The sequence below is a fragment of the Oxyura jamaicensis genome, chromosome 5, assembly GCF_011077185.1.
Source record: "Oxyura jamaicensis isolate SHBP4307 breed ruddy duck chromosome 5, BPBGC_Ojam_1.0, whole genome shotgun sequence".
Classification (NCBI taxonomy): domain Eukaryota; kingdom Metazoa; phylum Chordata; class Aves; order Anseriformes; family Anatidae; genus Oxyura; species Oxyura jamaicensis.
Genome location: NC_048897.1, coordinates 32,630,153 through 32,646,498, shown reverse-complemented (window position 1 = coordinate 32,646,498; position 16,346 = coordinate 32,630,153). Strand labels below are relative to the sequence as shown.

The 16,346-nt window shown below is 42.5% G+C and overlaps 1 protein-coding gene across 30 annotated transcripts in view; it reads right to left on the bottom strand.

Annotated features, from left to right (window-relative positions):
• NRXN3 (neurexin 3) overlaps positions 1 to 16,346 on the bottom strand; it is a 979,693-nt gene that overhangs the window by 883,878 nt on the left and 79,469 nt on the right. For all 30 annotated transcript variants that reach the window (XR_004751424.1, XM_035328415.1, XM_035328417.1 and 27 more), the window contains exons 4-5: positions 7,473 to 7,502; positions 5,179 to 5,190 (exon numbers count right to left, since the gene is read on the bottom strand). Coding sequence is in view for 29 of the 30 variants with exons in the window: in XM_035328415.1 (XP_035184306.1) it covers positions 5,179 to 5,190; positions 7,473 to 7,502 (42 nt within the window). In the remaining variant the exon portion in view is untranslated. The remainder of the gene's footprint in view (positions 1 to 5,178; positions 5,191 to 7,472; positions 7,503 to 16,346) is intronic.

Sequence of the window (16,346 nt, the reverse complement as noted above, 5' to 3'; positions counted from 1 at the left end):
TTGCCTTCAAATCATCTCTGGCAACAGAAATGAACCTGTAATTTTTATTTTCTATTTCTAGTTTATTTCGTTTTCATTTTCGTTCTCTTTTATTTGAGGAAAAGACCCTCCTTTTTATTTTAATTTTAATGATAATACTAACTCTGAAGTAATGACTTTCTTTTAAATACAAAACCTAAACGCTGGATCTGATACACATGCTGGTGTCCCTTTCAGTTCTAAACCCGTACCCTGGAAAAACCCACAAACCTACATTCTGCTATTATCAAAGAAAACCGCTTATTATGTTCCATTTCCCTCTCTGCTTCTTTGCCTCTTTGTTACTGCCCGTTGGAAGGGCTCCAGTCTGCAGGGAAAAGCCACTCTCCCACCGCAAAAACGAAATGCCAGGAAAAGGCACAATGTCTCTTTAAGAGTCAACAGTAAATTAACTTGCCCATAAGAGTGCAATAATTAGCAGTTAGTAGCTTATTAAAAGGATGGCAAAGGCCAAGCTGCCATCTGGGATCTCCAGTTTCTTGTGATTGTTATTATGTCAAGATGTGCAACTTGCATTAGCTTTCTTGTCACTGTGCTTGCCCTTACTTTACATGTAAATTTTAATGAAAGATACAGCACTTTAAAAATCAGATGTCCATCAAAAGCACTATTAGTCTGGCTTTTACCGAGCACATGGCCTGTTTCGCTGCCTCTGCATCTCTACACACCACTGAATGCCTCCAATTTTAAAAAGAGGGAGAGAGAGAAAAGGAAAAAAAGCCTTTCAATGATATCAATTAAATGGCCTCTCGGGGCAGAGTGAAACCTGAGCCCCATCAAAAAGAGAAGACCGCACCGCAGCACAAGAGGACAATATTTTAGCTCCTGTTTACACACAACACAGCCACAATGCCTTTAACTCTCCCGGCAATCATTCTTCTTCATAAAAATGAAAGCCAATCAAGAATCAGCTGTTTATTCACACGTTAGAAAGACACAGGCTTGAAATAAGGCAGCAAGAAAGCCTGTAAGAAAAAACAAATTACCTATAAACTACAGAATAGTTAACGCATTATTAAATATTTTATGCAAACACGTTGTTTGTAAACACAAATATGCCCTAACAAAAAATAATTTACCAGAAATGTCCTATTTAGTGTCACAATTGTCTGCCTTCATAAATCTATTATGGAGAGGTGTAATAAAGAAAGAATGTCTCTGAGACATCTATCTGTTCCTTTCTGTTAGCTAGGATTCAATATTTTAGTGATTTTTTCACCAAAGTCCTGAATTGTCATCAGTTCTGGAATACAAAGAAATAGCATGAATGTCCTGTTGAAGTATCCCCCGTTAAGAAATCGATCAACTATTAATCAACTCTAATTACACCTAGAAGAATTACTTTGAAATAGTTGTGCTTTTTTCCTAAGTAAAATATGAAACCAGTAGTGAAGGTTTGCTAACAAAAAATGATGCCAGATGAATGAAGTCTACATTTAAGAGCCTTCATTCTGTCAGAGAGGTTTTATGGACTGGGTATTTGCTAACCACAAAATAAAATGCTTTATTTCTTAAATGGTGATTAAAGGGAAATTAAAACTGAAAGTAGCAATCCTTATCAGAATGCAGAAATTTTTATTATGAAGAGAAAAATAAACCCAAAATCACCTGCTTTGGAAGTATTAAAGAAAGCACTATAAGAATAGAAAGTAAAAACAAAACAAATTTAAAACCCAAATATTAAGATATTTTAAAGGGCAAACCAGAGCTTAAGGACCACTGCGAAGGCTGGCAAGATGAATATAGTGTTGTTTTTCCCCTTGTATAATTAGATATTTAGAGAGCACAAATGATTTAATTTGTTACTGATGTTTCTCCTGAACATTTGCATAAACCCTTGGCCACTCAGATGAACTTATTCACATGGCTCCAAAATCCTAATGGTATTACTCGCAAAGAAGAACTTGAAAGTATTTTCCAGATCAGTAAAGTCCAGTCCTTTCCTTCTACCCAAGTCCACAAATGTGATTTTGCTTTTTCTGTGCCATTACCTCCTGGTCAATATTATTGAACAATTCAAAGAAAAAACAGCCTCACACAGCTCACTGAGAGCAATGCTGAACATTACAAGACTTGAAAGACTTACTTGGGTTAAGAGTAGTTAGGGCCAAAAGAGATAGAGAATCTGATCTTGCAATGCTGAGAACTACACAGGGAATTTGCCATTAACCTCTGCTCTACGCATCATACTTCAAAAAATGTCCCATCCATGAAATAGGTGAGTACTTATTCATTTCCTTCTGAGAGTGGAGAAAAAAAAAGGGGGGGGGGGGGGGGGAGGGGGAGAAAATAAACTGCTTCATGTTGAAAATACAGTTATACATCCTGCTTCCTTCACCCATTTTTTGGGTGAATCTTGGCCCTCTAAATTCAATGGAAATGTTGCTGTTGCCTCCAAGAAGACTCAGGATTTCATTGATTAGGTGAAATTCATTCCTGAGAGAATGCCAGTGAAAAAAGGAGGGTCCTACCAAGAATACGGCCAATTTCCTTTGGTGGAACCAACCTCAGTAGAAGCAAGATCCAAAACAAGAGTGGTGATAAAACAAAAACCACTACATATATAGAGAATGGTGAAGGGTAGCAAAAATGCAAATTATCATTTCCTTAACAAAAGCTGTCAAGAGAACAAATGATATGGAAGAACATGACTACACATTACTTCCAGTTCAATAGCAAAAGAGAGTTGGATATTTATAATCTCCTTTGGTATCATTGTCTTGTTGGGGAGTGTTAGGGAAATAAGCTCAATATAATGTTCCTTAATTGTCAGTTCCTCTCCAGAAGAGAAGCTGCATTCATCAGTTCATGCCAAACAAAATAAAAGTCCTTCCTGATCATCATACATTTACCTCATTCCTGTGATCAGTTTTGTACACCTAATAAAAACACAAACAGTATATATATATTTAGTTCAGGTTAAGATAAAAGTGGTGCATTGATGCATTTCTCCTATCTGACTGCTCCAGCTATTACCCCAAAATAGCTGCGCTTCATCTTCTTCAGCTTTCCAGGAACTTACACAGATAAATAAATAAATATTTTTTTAAAAAGAATAGATGCAGAAGAAGCCTATTCACTACGGTGGAAGCAATTAATGAAAGACTTGTTCCAATTGATGAATGCAAGGTCACAGATTGCTATACCTTGTGAAGAGGTTTTATGGAATCACGTACATCATATCCTTTGGCTACATACGTGGCATGAGACAGAGTGGCTGTCAGTTTCTGCTAAAAACTACAAGAATGGCCCAATACATGAATCTTCTAGGTACAATCACTATGGTATGTGGTACCACCTTTTCTGTGAGCTGAAGGCCACATGTAGGTTCAAAATTACACAGCTTGAGTCCTCTGAAGGTAATGCCATTTTTCACAAAGAGTGATGGTTCTCTGATGAAGTCCCTTGTTATAACTAGAGCTAAAAATTACACATAGCTGGGAACTGAAACAGTATTTTCATTTAATGACACAATAAATTGTTTCCGTGCATATAAATTAATTGTAGACTATATGTTATAATCCTTATTTGTACAGGCTCAGATGGGAGTTTTCCATCAAAAAGACGTTCCGCTTAGTCCTGCAGCATAAATGCCACCTGAGAAAAGAAGGGAGCAACACGAGCTAACATCACACCGTACAAGACTTGCCCTGATCTACACTGACCCTTAAATCACACTAAGGCATACATCAGCCAACTCAATTATTGGCAGCTGTGTTGAGTCACAGTAACATTTTGTATGGTGCACTTACAGCTTTAGGTTCTCAATTTTTGTTATGGTGTGTATATGTGATTATTAAGTTCATGTTCACTGCTTGCTAAGAAGATGGCTCTGAGTACTGCTTACACATTATCCTCTGTCCCCCATCTGTGGATAAAGTAGAAAAGCTATGAAATAAATTATTGGAATCTTTTTTCAACTTCAAAACAGAACAAACAATATTAATTGCACGATGCACCCCATCACAGAGAATTCAGCAATACAAACTTGTTAGAAGAAGGCAAGGCCTCACACAAAGATGAAGAGTTTAACATGGCATTGTGCTCCCCAGAATTCAGGTATGGAGGAAGTAGCAATCACTGGGCAAAGCCTGCTTGTGCCTCAAAAGAAAGCTACCACGAAAAAATCCTCTAAGCTATCATATTCTCTCAAATTCGTAGTAGGGCAATTAGTCATGTCATCCCCTAATGTCTTATTGGCATGGACACAACCAACATCCTCCAATGTGTTCAAATCCTGCTGATTGATAGATCAGATTCTTCAGCAGTGTATTTGTTGAAGATGAGTAAGCCTCGGCATAATGAAACCTTTTAATCTCTCTATCTCATTGGAAAGTAGGACAAAGAAATGGATTTTACTCAAGCAGTGCCTATAATTTATCAATTAATCTTCTCCCTTCCGTCCACTCCAACCAGAGACCCACAGCAAGTTTGCAGCATTTTGCCTTTTTGACAGCTTTGATTAGGGATGGATGACTGCTCTCTGCATGCTAAAGATAGGTGTGAAATGCTGAAAAGCAAGCCGGAGCCCCACAGCAGCCTTTCCACTTCATGCTCTGTGCTGTACTGAGCTGCAAAGAGAATGGTCCCTCTGTTTAGCAATGCTGATCATTCCCATTTCCTCTGCAGCTCTTTGCAACTCAATTCCACCTTGAAAAGCACCTTTTTGCTAACAGGGATACAGAAACAAAGCAGAGAGGGAGAAATGACAGCCGAAGAGACCTCCATGGTTGAGGAGTATTGGACAAGCCCAGGTCCTGCTTCCACCAACATTGGTGTCAAACTTCCCAGCAGTGGCAGGGCTCCAGTGCAGGACCCACCAGTACCAGCTGAGGCCTCTGGCGTCTGGCCCTGTCCTTGACTGAAGTGACTGTCACTCTGTACCCCAGTGTCACCAGTTAGACTGTCAGAGGGCCTGGCAGTGCGTGGCCCACACTTCAGTATGAATAGGGAGGAAATGACATTTGTTAAGCAACCCTCAAAGCATCCATCTTAAAAATTATTTCTTCCATAAAACAAAGCAAAATATGTTTAAAAGTAATGCCATTCAATTCCGATATAAGTCACATTCATAAAAACACGTGTCCATTGACGAGCATTTTACAAGCAATGAAGTCTTAGAAAGAATGCAGTGTCTACCTTTACTTCTACCTACAGACAGGAAGGTGTGCGTCCAGGCAAGAGGAGGAACAACAGGGGTGTCCATCATGGAGGAGGCAAAAGAGAAGAAAGGAAAAGCGTAAAAAACAGAAAATGGTGTCACTGGCCATACTTAGAAAAGCAAGAAAATTAGCACATTTATATAGCAACCAAAGCCACCAAAACACAGTGTCAAGAGAAAAACAAGAGTCACACCACAAGGAAAGCACAAAGCAAGGCTTAAACAACTGATGGCACAACCAGAAACTGCCTTTTTGCTTCAATTTGATTTTCCACTGAGCAATGCAAACCTTTCATGCAATAGCACGGCAGTGATATGCCTCATTCCACGTCAAATTCAAAACAGCAAAGGAAACAACAGAGTAGGACAGACAAAAATAAATCTCATGATAATATATTTGCTAAACACATTTCACCTACCAAAGATAATGTGTTTGTATATAACATTGACATTGCATATTTACATGCATATATACATTTACATATTTTATATCCATCGTATTTTTATAGAGAGTAAATATTTATCAAAAAGGTGTATCTCTGAGTCGGTTGGCAAGAAAAGAGAAGCCACTGTTCCCTGATGTGTCATGGATAAATAAGGGTGGCTAAAGTTGCCAGAAACCAATAGTTTTCACATTTTTTGCCAGACAAGAGAGTATAGAAAGAGCTGATGGCAATCACATAGTCTAAAGTAGGTTGTGCAAGTCTTTGTGAGCCAGCTGGGTTGCAACTTGTAATTTAAATGGCCAAGTCCACCTGTTTAGACAATCCAGTGCTAAATCACAGACCACTATAAAGACATGTTCAGTGTTGTTGAGATTGAAAGTAGCCATGCGAGTTCATTGTCCTGATCACTCCCAACATGCCATCACCCTTCTTCTGCCAACAGCTTGCCACATTCAGCTGCATCCTCAGCAACTAGGACACGCTGGAGGGACCCTTCTGCTGGATGCTCCTTCACTATGCAGTCACTGAGCCATGAGCCCAGCTGAACAAGAAGCGGGGACAGAGGAGTAGCTCAGTGCTTCACAGAGCCCTGCCAGATGCTTCACATGCCAAACACCATGGTTTTGACATGCAGTCCTAAGGAGCCGACTTGCCTACCCCATGGGGATGCTAACTCCCACAGCAGTGAGCCCCAGCTTCACTTCTGTTTCCCAAGCTGTCATGAACTCACAGCAGATATCTGCCTTAAACTACAGAATAAAAACTGCTTATGTCCTAAGTGTTTCTAGATTTCATTGAGATATTATGTCTTTTTTATTCAAATATATAATTTTGAGCCTCTAGAGGCACTACGTTCTTTGGGTTCACTTAATGGCAAGAATACAATTCTGTATATCTAGTCTAGGCAGGCCTCATCAGGCTTTAGAGGCAACGCACATTTTCTCCCCATGGACAAGCTGCTGGCCTGGTCTTTCTAGTGTTCTGGGATCAAGTCGCCCAGCCCTGCTTACATATCTCTCCTCACACACCTTGCCTAAGACTTCATCGATTTGACAGCATTATTCACAAGATCAGAGTGCACCACCAGCGCTGCCAACTCCTCCCTGTGCACTGTGTCAGCGAGACATTGACGCTGTCCGAGGCAAACAGAATCACCCCTCTCCTCGCCTCACTTCTGCTCATCAGCTTCTTGCTCCACACCCCTGTACTGCAAAATGGGACTAATGATCCCATCATGTCACAACCAATAGATGAATAACATGATCCAGGCTCAGATATTAAAATGTATACCGGCACAGACCCCATTTGTAGCCCAGCCTGAGGTTAGCCCTGGTCTTTTTCTAAACCATTTTGCTCTTTGCATATTTGAATATTTTAAATTGCAGGCACAGGACTTACAGGCCATTATAGGCAATTTTCCACAGGATTCATAATTAGTTAAAATCGTGCCACAAGGGCTATTAACATATTTTTTGTAATAATTGCACTCTTAAAGACCAACAGTGAGCTTTACATTTACCAAGAAGGAGCGGGAGTCATTACAGCTGGCACAAGAAATAAATGGGAATGCAGGTGGACTGCATAGAGGGGGAAAATATCCCTCCTTACCTCTGGAGGATCATTTTATGCTGCTCCCTAGACTCTCCCTCCTGGGTCCCAGGCTGACAAGTAGCCACATGGGACCCAGCGCGGCAAAAATGCAAATGGTTTGACTGGCACCAGTAAGCCCAGTTCCAGGCACCTCATGCAAAGCCCAGCTCAGAGAAGAAGCACAAAGCTCTTTCCACAATCAGTGACTGAAACAAAGAGAGAGTTGAAGGACTTACCTTGTTCACCCATCATCAGGTGTGAGAGGCCTTTGAAAGAGAGAGAGAAAAGAGAGGAAGTAAGAAGAAAAGAACAACTGAGAAGAGGCAGCAATGTACATGCACACCGATTGCTGTCCAATACCTCTCGGGATTGGAGCTCACATACTTGAGCTAGATCAAGTATGGGTGTAGCACACAGGGCACACACAAATGCTGCTTTCCATGCTGAGAGGAAAAGCTTCTGTCACAGGTAGGAAAAGCTGCTGTTTGTTGCCTCAAACCGCATTTGAGGCTCATCATGTTCCCCAGGGAGTGACTCCAGAGGCACTGCACACCAGTATGGCTAATGGACGAGGAAAGCCCAGAGCTGCAGTGGGGCTCCACCGGGAGCTTGGGCTCCCGTGGAGAGCTATAGAAATAGCTTCTTCCCTGCTACAGCTCCAAAATTCAAAGGTGTGATGGTCAGTGGAAGGGAGGCCATGATTCAACCACATCTGCTTCAGAGGAAACTTCCGGGCTAAATGCATTTATACACACACACAAAGCTATCCTCACACACAAATGTGGTGGCTTCAGCGTGTATTTTTAGGACTTGATCAACACTCCTCACACACCAGAACTAGCAAGGACTAAAATACATCTAACCTGTTTTTAATACTAATCCATTTCCTTTCTGGTAAGAACTGGAGATTCAAATTCTGAGTGCAATTTGTTACTTCAGAGCTCTCTAGCTAAAGCCACTCTTGGGTTTCATAATTTGAGATACAAAGTGAGGAAGCAGTACAGCACCTCTCAGCAGTGACAGCCACTGCCAGCCCTGTGGAGAGGACTGTGGTGGTCTCCAGGCCTGCTGCAGTCTCTGTCCAGCAACTCTTCCTGGCATAAACCTTGTTTGTCCCAATTACAACCTGTTTCCTGCCCCAATTTTCAAATATGTTTACCATACAGCTGTATTCATACAAATAGACTTCACATACTATTAAAAATATATTTTTGCCAAATCCATAAAACATCAGCTGACCCATCAGTTAATTTGGTGACACATATATCACAGGAGTAACATATGTAAAAACCAAGCTCTACCCACTTGAACCATGAGTGAGCCCTTCCATACCTCGTTCCCTGACCTTCTTCCCCTTAGCTTGTACCTTTTCCACATCTCCTACCTCAGACAGCATTTATATTGGGTACTTACATACGCACACTCATACACACACCCCTATCTCAACTCAGTTTATTGATCAAACAAAGCAGTGATTTTTTTTAATTTCACGGAGACTGAGAGGTCAAATGAATGTATTAGAATGAGATTTTCCAACAAGCAGCATGCTGAGTTTGAATTTGTTTATTTATCTCTCTTTTATAGTTTTTCATTCGCGTCTGCTGGAGAAATCTAAAACCCAGATCATCCCTAGAATATGTTCACCCACAGAGAACTCCAAGCCAGATAAGGGGATTAATAATTGTATGGTCTAAGGAATGCAAATATCTTAATGTTCTTGAAGATTATTGTGGATTTAGAAAAGTAATCAGAAACACAACGTAGGTTTAGATGGTTTTTAGTTTAGTTTTAGCTATAAATAAACATAACAGATTTGATATTGTAGGAGATATTTCTGGTCTACATCACAAGATATAATTTCACTGAATAGAATTTCTCTGCTAAGAGAGTGGGTTGAAATTGTGTCTGTATTTATGGCCACTGAGCTTATCATTCTTGATAGGCAAATCTTAGGTCTCTTCAACTGGGCACCTGAAAGTCACTAGAAAAGGCCAGGAGAAGACAAAACTGTAATTGTTAGGACCTACAAAGCAGAGAGGCCCAGCAGCAACAGCGAAATAGGAGAAATGGTGTGAAGGTAGCAGTATGACATGCAGGTGAAGCCAACCCAGCAGGAAGATAACATCAGACCCCAAGCAGAGATAGGGTAGGGCTCCCAGCCCCTCAGCCCCCTGTACCAGGGGGAAGGACAGCCTGGCTACGAGGCACAGCACCAACAGGCACAGCTGCTGGGGATGGCAGGAGCCTTGTGCGCTCAGGGACAAGAAACACTGACAAAGAGGAACCTCCAGTGAGGGTTCACAGCAGAAGCCTGCATTAAACACTCTGAATCACACCTGAAGTAACACCTCTTTCTTTCTCAACAAGCCACAGAGGAGCTATAAAGATCCCAAATGTCAGGAATGTTGCCCTTATCCCAGAAGACCAGTGCTGTGTGCCCTGTCTGTCAGGGTGAGAGACCCAGAGACAAGAGCACTGCCCAGGCGCAGCCACCTTTCTGGCCCCCACCTTGGCCCCGGTTCAAACACCAGCAGGATGAAATCTCCCTGAGAAGTCTTCTGACTCCCCCGCTTCTTGTCAGATTTGAAATACAGAAATTGTGATATTGAGTGTTTCTCTTGATCTTCTAGTCCCAGCTGGGCAACAGAAGTGACAAGATTAAAGAAAAATAATGTCTCCCCAAATGCAACTTTTTCCTTTTTAAATTGAGAAGGAAAAGTGGGGTGGACTTGGAGATAGAGCAGAAAAATCCACAGTATTAGCTCTCATTTCATCCATTGATGCAGATCCTTATTTCAACTAACAGATCAGAATTCAAGATCCATTATTAGATATAATGATAATTTAATAATGAAATAACATATCAGTTTTCCTCATCTGAAAACTTTTCCCCCTTGCAATTTAAAATAGGAGTGAAAATGAGTAAATTTATCTCCAACAAAATTTCATTAACAACCAAAACCTTCAACTTCAGAGATCTGAAGTCTGTGACATTTGCAGCATGTGTAACAAAGGCCTCAAATTCGTCACAGTGAAGTCAACACAGAAAATGTGAACTGGCATCATTGTTTCACCTTTACATCAGTTTCAAGATATGACAAGAAACTAAAACAATTTTCATATTACAAAAGTCAAAGTCGTCTCAAGGTGGCATGGGGTAGCACTTGCTATAGGACTGTGAGGGCTCGTCATTCCTACAATAATCTACCGGCTGGGCACATCTGCCACCAAAATGGTGGGTAGCTTTGGAAAAGGTTGAGGAAAACCAGAGAATAAACAGCTTATCTGCTGCAAAGAAACTCCATGTCAAAGACAGGAAGCTGGAGACTTGCTGTTCCTGAACTTCAGATGTGAGCTACAGTAAGGACAAGCACGTGGCTTTGGAGGGAGGGTCTCAACAGGTTTCTTGGATAATGATAAGCATCTGCTTGTGCTCAGCCTCTGGAGCACCAGCTTCTTCAGATTTTCAGCAGTAACGTGAAGAGAAAGTGGCCTGGTTCTTCAGAGCATAGGTTTGTTATTAAAATAATATCTCCATTGCTGAGGGCAGACAGACATCAACTCTGCTCTCTGGCCATGATCTATGTCTGCCACAAATGACTTCTCCTATCTAGGCTTGGGAGGGTTTTTTTTGATATTTCTTTAACCTGCTACCAAATGAATATTATTTTCTTAAAGGTTAATATTAATCTCCCTTGATCTCAAAGTGATATTTAAAAGAACTACATTTTTAAAAAACATTGCGAACCACCTGATTTCCAAATCAAAATAGTAGAATTAAGTGGCTCTAATTGTACAAAGTATCAAGGGCCAATGCTGTGAAGCCAAAAGGACACTTTTAAAAGTAACTTCAGAGTACAATACGAAAGAGCAGTGTAATCAAGCAGCCGACCTCAGCTTTAAGAATGTACTAGGGGCAATTTGCAGGGTGGAGGAGGAAATGAAGAAAACCTTGGAGCCAGCTTGAAGCTTACCTCCCTTTCCCCCCAGCACCACATCTGGGTACTTAACATTTCAAATGGAAAAATAAAACCACAAAACCTAAGAAGGTGGGGAGAGCACAAACCACAGCTGACAGTAACAAGTGATTGCAGCAACAAAAGAAGATGGACTCCTTTGTCTAGTTAATTATAGCTTCTCCCACATTACTGGGCCCATGCTCTGGGGGTGTGCACATGTGCATGGGTGTGCGTGCACTGCTGAACTGCTCTGTTCAGGTGGGTGGCCTCAATATTTCCCTTTTAATGACACTGTGACAAGAATAGCCCAGAAGCTCTTTGGAAGGGAAAAGAGATTCTGCTAGGCAGCAGTAGCAGACCAGCTCTCTGCAGGGCAGGCTTGCCCCCTGAGGATCCTTTCCTGGGTATTGGGCTCCACGACCCATTCAGACAATAACAGGGCCAGCTGCAATATGTGTCTGAGCCAAGGCTTCATGCCCTCTGGTCCAGGACACACGTGCAAATCCCTTATGGTGGAGCTGAAGAAAGAAATAATGCATACCACGAGTTCTTCCAAAAATAAAATGATACCTACTATAAAGGAGAGCACTTAGATGAGTGATGTGATCTGTTCTTTACATTTCCTTTCCTGATTTCCTAGACCTACTACTTCCTTAAGAAATAGGCTTCCTTCCCCTCTGAGCCTACTACCCAAGCTCCATCAGCAGCTCCCTCTTCTAGTTAAGGAGGAGAAATAACAAGTTCCTCTTATCCCATGTGATATTTAAGATAAAATAGGTAACTTGGGATTTTCTAAAACTCAGAGAGCAAGGAAACATCCCTAGGAGACCCCACGTACCAAAACCAGGGCATTCTCACTAAGGCCAGAGGACATGACTCAAGCAAAACCTTTGTCTGGGGGGATTTGAAGAGAAAGCTGAAAAGGAAAAACCATTCTGAGATCTAGTTCAAATCTTTTACCTGCTGGAGAAGTCAGCCCTGCCAAGATGATGACCTGATTTCTTGGCTGCTGGCATTCGTGGCACCCATTTTTTATACCTGGGCAAGGCAGTAGCACAGACTGGTCATTTCTGTTTGATTCACCCATGCCGTGCACAACAGCGAAGGGGCTCCTCGCAGGCCCCAGCAGTGAGGCCAGCCGGGAGTGCAGTTCTGTTATTGTAGCCGGAGGCCCACTTCCAATCCAATTACACACAACAGCTGTGCTAGCTCCTCTTTTCCACCCCCTTTGCTTCCTCTGCTGTGTGATTCCAGGAGAGGTTTTGTCGTTATCGGGGGCAGTAAGTCAGGGTGACTGGCACCTAGTCTGGGTGATCAAAGGAATGTGCAAATCAGAGCACCTGACCAAGTAGGTGCACAAGTGGGAAAGGGTTAAGCATATAACAGGACTCCTCAGCTTGGAATAGAGATATCTGGCAATATATATGATTGAGTTAAAATCCTAAATAGTACAGAGCAGGTGAACAGGGATTTTTTTTTCTTAGTTGTCAGAACACCAGGAGAAGGAATCACTGAATGGTATTTTCAACTAACACCTGTAAAAACAAGTGAAATAAAGTACTTTCCACAGTTGTGTAATTAAAAACAGGACTTGCTATCACAGGATACTGTGGAGGAAAAATATTTAAGTGGATTAAGAAAAATAAAAACTGGATGCAACCAAAGAATACAGGTCCATCCATGACTGTAAAACACCAGGCACAATGTCATCAGGTCACAAAGTCCTTAAAGCAAGGACAACCAGAAACCACAAAGGTATATTAGGAAAAGACCAATGCTAACTTTGTTGCTTAAACTTGTTCCAAAGCATCTAGTTTAATAAAAAGTAGGTTTCTGGGCCTGGAATTCTTGCTTGGACCCCAACCATCACTACTGCCGTATTCTTGCAAATGGGCATGCATGGAGCTGAAAAGCACTAACTTTTCAGTGAGAAGAATCCCCTTTGTAGACAGTGCCTGTACAAAGGGCATGCAAGAATGAGAACAACTGTGGCTCCTATGAAGACTGTATATACGCAGAGGTTTCAACCACCTGTGCGAAGATACATTGAAGATGTAGCATGGGTGGCTTCTGCTATCACTTGTACTCTTACCTAGTACCTTCTGCAAATAGGAAACTTCAAACAGGCTGCAACACAAGTCACACACACTCATGCCCAAAAAGCATAATTCAGCTTCAAGGAAGCAGAACTCAGCATAGAAGTACTGCTTAAATGATCCTATGAAATGGAGTTAGGAAGATGGACTAAAACATCAGCCCTGAGATGAAGAAGGAAAAGGAGTATTAAGAGATGGAGGCTGAACGATTGAAGACCTGAACCAAAAAAAAGTGCTTGCATGCTTGTGCCTTCAAGAACCTCTGTATCCTTATGGAAGACTTGATCAGGCAAACAGGGACTGATTTTTCCTCAGGGCCCCAGCTAACTAGGTCATTTCTACAGGGTTGTGCCCATTCATTTACATGCGAGCTCTAGTCAGCAGTAAAATCATGACAGTAAAATGACCAGAACTTCATCTCTGAGCCTTCTCCTCTGGAACATCCAAAGATCTCTCCCCAAAAGGGGATAAACGTGGCATGTACAGGCAAAGCACTCCTTCGGGTTTGACACCCACCAGGCATCAGTGCCAGTCATCATAATGTTAAGGACCATCTATAGTCCTTTCTCCTTCATATATTCTTCCACTGGAAAATAAATAACTAAATAAGATGGGAGCACGTCACTAGCTCCTTGATCAATTGGTCTTTCCCCAGCAATTTGCCTTTCAGCACCTAGATCCCTGGCAAAGAGCAGAAGGTACAAAGAAAGGGGCAGGTATTGTGCAGAGGTGACAGAGGCATCCGTTCTGGCCATGCTGCACACTGCTCCCCAGCTAAGGCTCTTGACCTCTGTAAAAAGGCACTTAACTTCCATAACGTTCAGCCTAAGATCCCTAAGCCTGTTGTGAAGATGAGATAAGGCTGTAGCTATAACCCCAGAGGGAAAACTGAAGTACTGAAAGAAGTTATTTCCCCCCTAAACAACACAGTGAGTCAGTGATCCAACTGAGCACAGATAACAACGCTCCCAGCTCCAGGGCCCTGCTCTAAACACTCGATTTTGTTCCTTACAATGTGGTGTTATTTTGTGACCAGGACAAAACATCTATAGGGCAGCTGGGCTAACACATGACCAACTCCTTTTTGTGAAATAAACCAGATGGGATCTTCAGCTGGATCTTGAAAGGAGTATAACACAGCAGGCCCTGCTGCCAGAGTGCCCCTTCTTCACAAGCAGAGACCTCACGGCTGAGGAAGGCTCACACTACACATTTCCATTTACTTTGAACAAGACCAACATCTCTGCACCTTGAAGGAACTGCACCCAGCAGAGCCCTGTGCCTTGGTCCGGCCCCAGCCAACAGCCTTCTCTTAAGGGGAGTTAGTTCTAACCACTCTATTTGACAAGAAAAAATATTCAGTTAATCAATGGCCTCCTTACTACTCTTCTGCTGCCTGTGGGGAAATAGCTACCAGTAGCTCATAAAAACCTTAATTTATTTTGCAAACAGTGAACGGTTAAAGCAACCATCTTGGCAGGGGCCTGGGGCTCCATTCTCACCACGCGGGTATCTGGATGGCTGGACAGGGGGAGAGCCTCGGCTCAGCTGGGCAGAGGGGAGGCGCGCCCCAAACCCCCGTGGTCACGTCGCAGCCCAGGCCCGCAGCAGCACCAGTGTGCTCCCCAGGGGGCTGAGCAGAGGGGTTGGGTGTCTAGGAGAGATCGGGGGCAGAGCCCAGGAATGAGGGGAGGGTAACTGTCAGAATGAAAACACGCAGAGATGGGGGCGGCAGCACGTGGAAAGAGCATCCGAGTATGACTAGAAATCCACGTGAGAAAGTACGCAAGCAGTCCTGAGAATGAAAACATATGTACGTGAGCGAAGGGAGAACAAAAATGCATGTCCAGGCATATAAGTAAGAAGAATAAAAAGGCAGTGGGGCAGAAGAGCTGTTCACTGCTGTGTGAGGCAGTACGTGTTCATGGCATATTGCAGAAATAAAATACCCATGTACTGGTTGAGCATAGCAAGGCCACACCTTCCCAGCTCATCCATGCTCCTCTGCCACAGACACCAACAGCTTTAGGAGTTGGTGGAGAGACTTGTGACCCCGAGCCCTTGGTGCATGCCCTGTCAGATTCTGTGACAGGAGACAGGAGCTCCTGGACACCTCAGCCTGGGGCAGAGAAGGTACATGTTCAGCCCTGCAGGTTATGGTGTACAGAGGCTTTCTTTCCAAGACATGCCAAGTAACATTTGCCATTTGGCCACTTTCATCCCCATTACTTCCAGCTGAGATGCAGACAGAATGCAAGGGATCTCAGCAGAACAAAAAGGGGACTGATGAGAGCAGCCAAAAGGGCTAAATATGCAAGGAAATTACCCGAGCCGCTGGCCCTCACTGCATTTCTCTGAAGTATTTAACAAAACCTGATTGTCCAACTGTAGAAAAGAAGCAAATTGAATGGAGAACTCATTCCAGGTCCAGGTTTGGTTTAGCCAAAGTTATGCACAAAGCCGAGAAGAAAAAAGGCTCAACTCTCCCGTCATCCCACCCCCAGCCATGGCAATGCCAGCTGCTTCCCTGGGCCCTCATTTCCATTTCACATAATGATAAACCAGGTGGAGAGCTGCCTGAGCGTGAGGTAAAAATTGCTTTCTTAATCTTCAGTGGCAATAGGATGTGGACGGCAGAGTAAGGTGGTCTAGTCCGATTAACCCCTGTAGCTGAAGCTGGGGGAATTGGATCCTTTCAGCAATGAGAAAGCAATTCGAGGAGGGAGGCTTGGAGTTCTCTGTGGTAAAATGCTTCTTCTGGGAAGAACTCCCCAAATAAACAATGCATATAAAACATGCTTTTTTTTTTTCTTTTTTTTTTTTTTCTTTTTTTTTTTTTTTAATTTTGAATTAATCTTTTCTTTACCGTGGGGTATGGAAGTCTTGAGACCTAAGATCATACATTTACATTCAGCCAGAAACACACTCACTGTTTGTTTGTTTTTAAAACTTAATATAAAACAAGAACAATAAAACCCTTTGTTAGTGGAAATGGACCTCAGGAGGTTATCAGTGAGACTACCAAATGGAGTGGACTACATTCGGATCAGGAAAA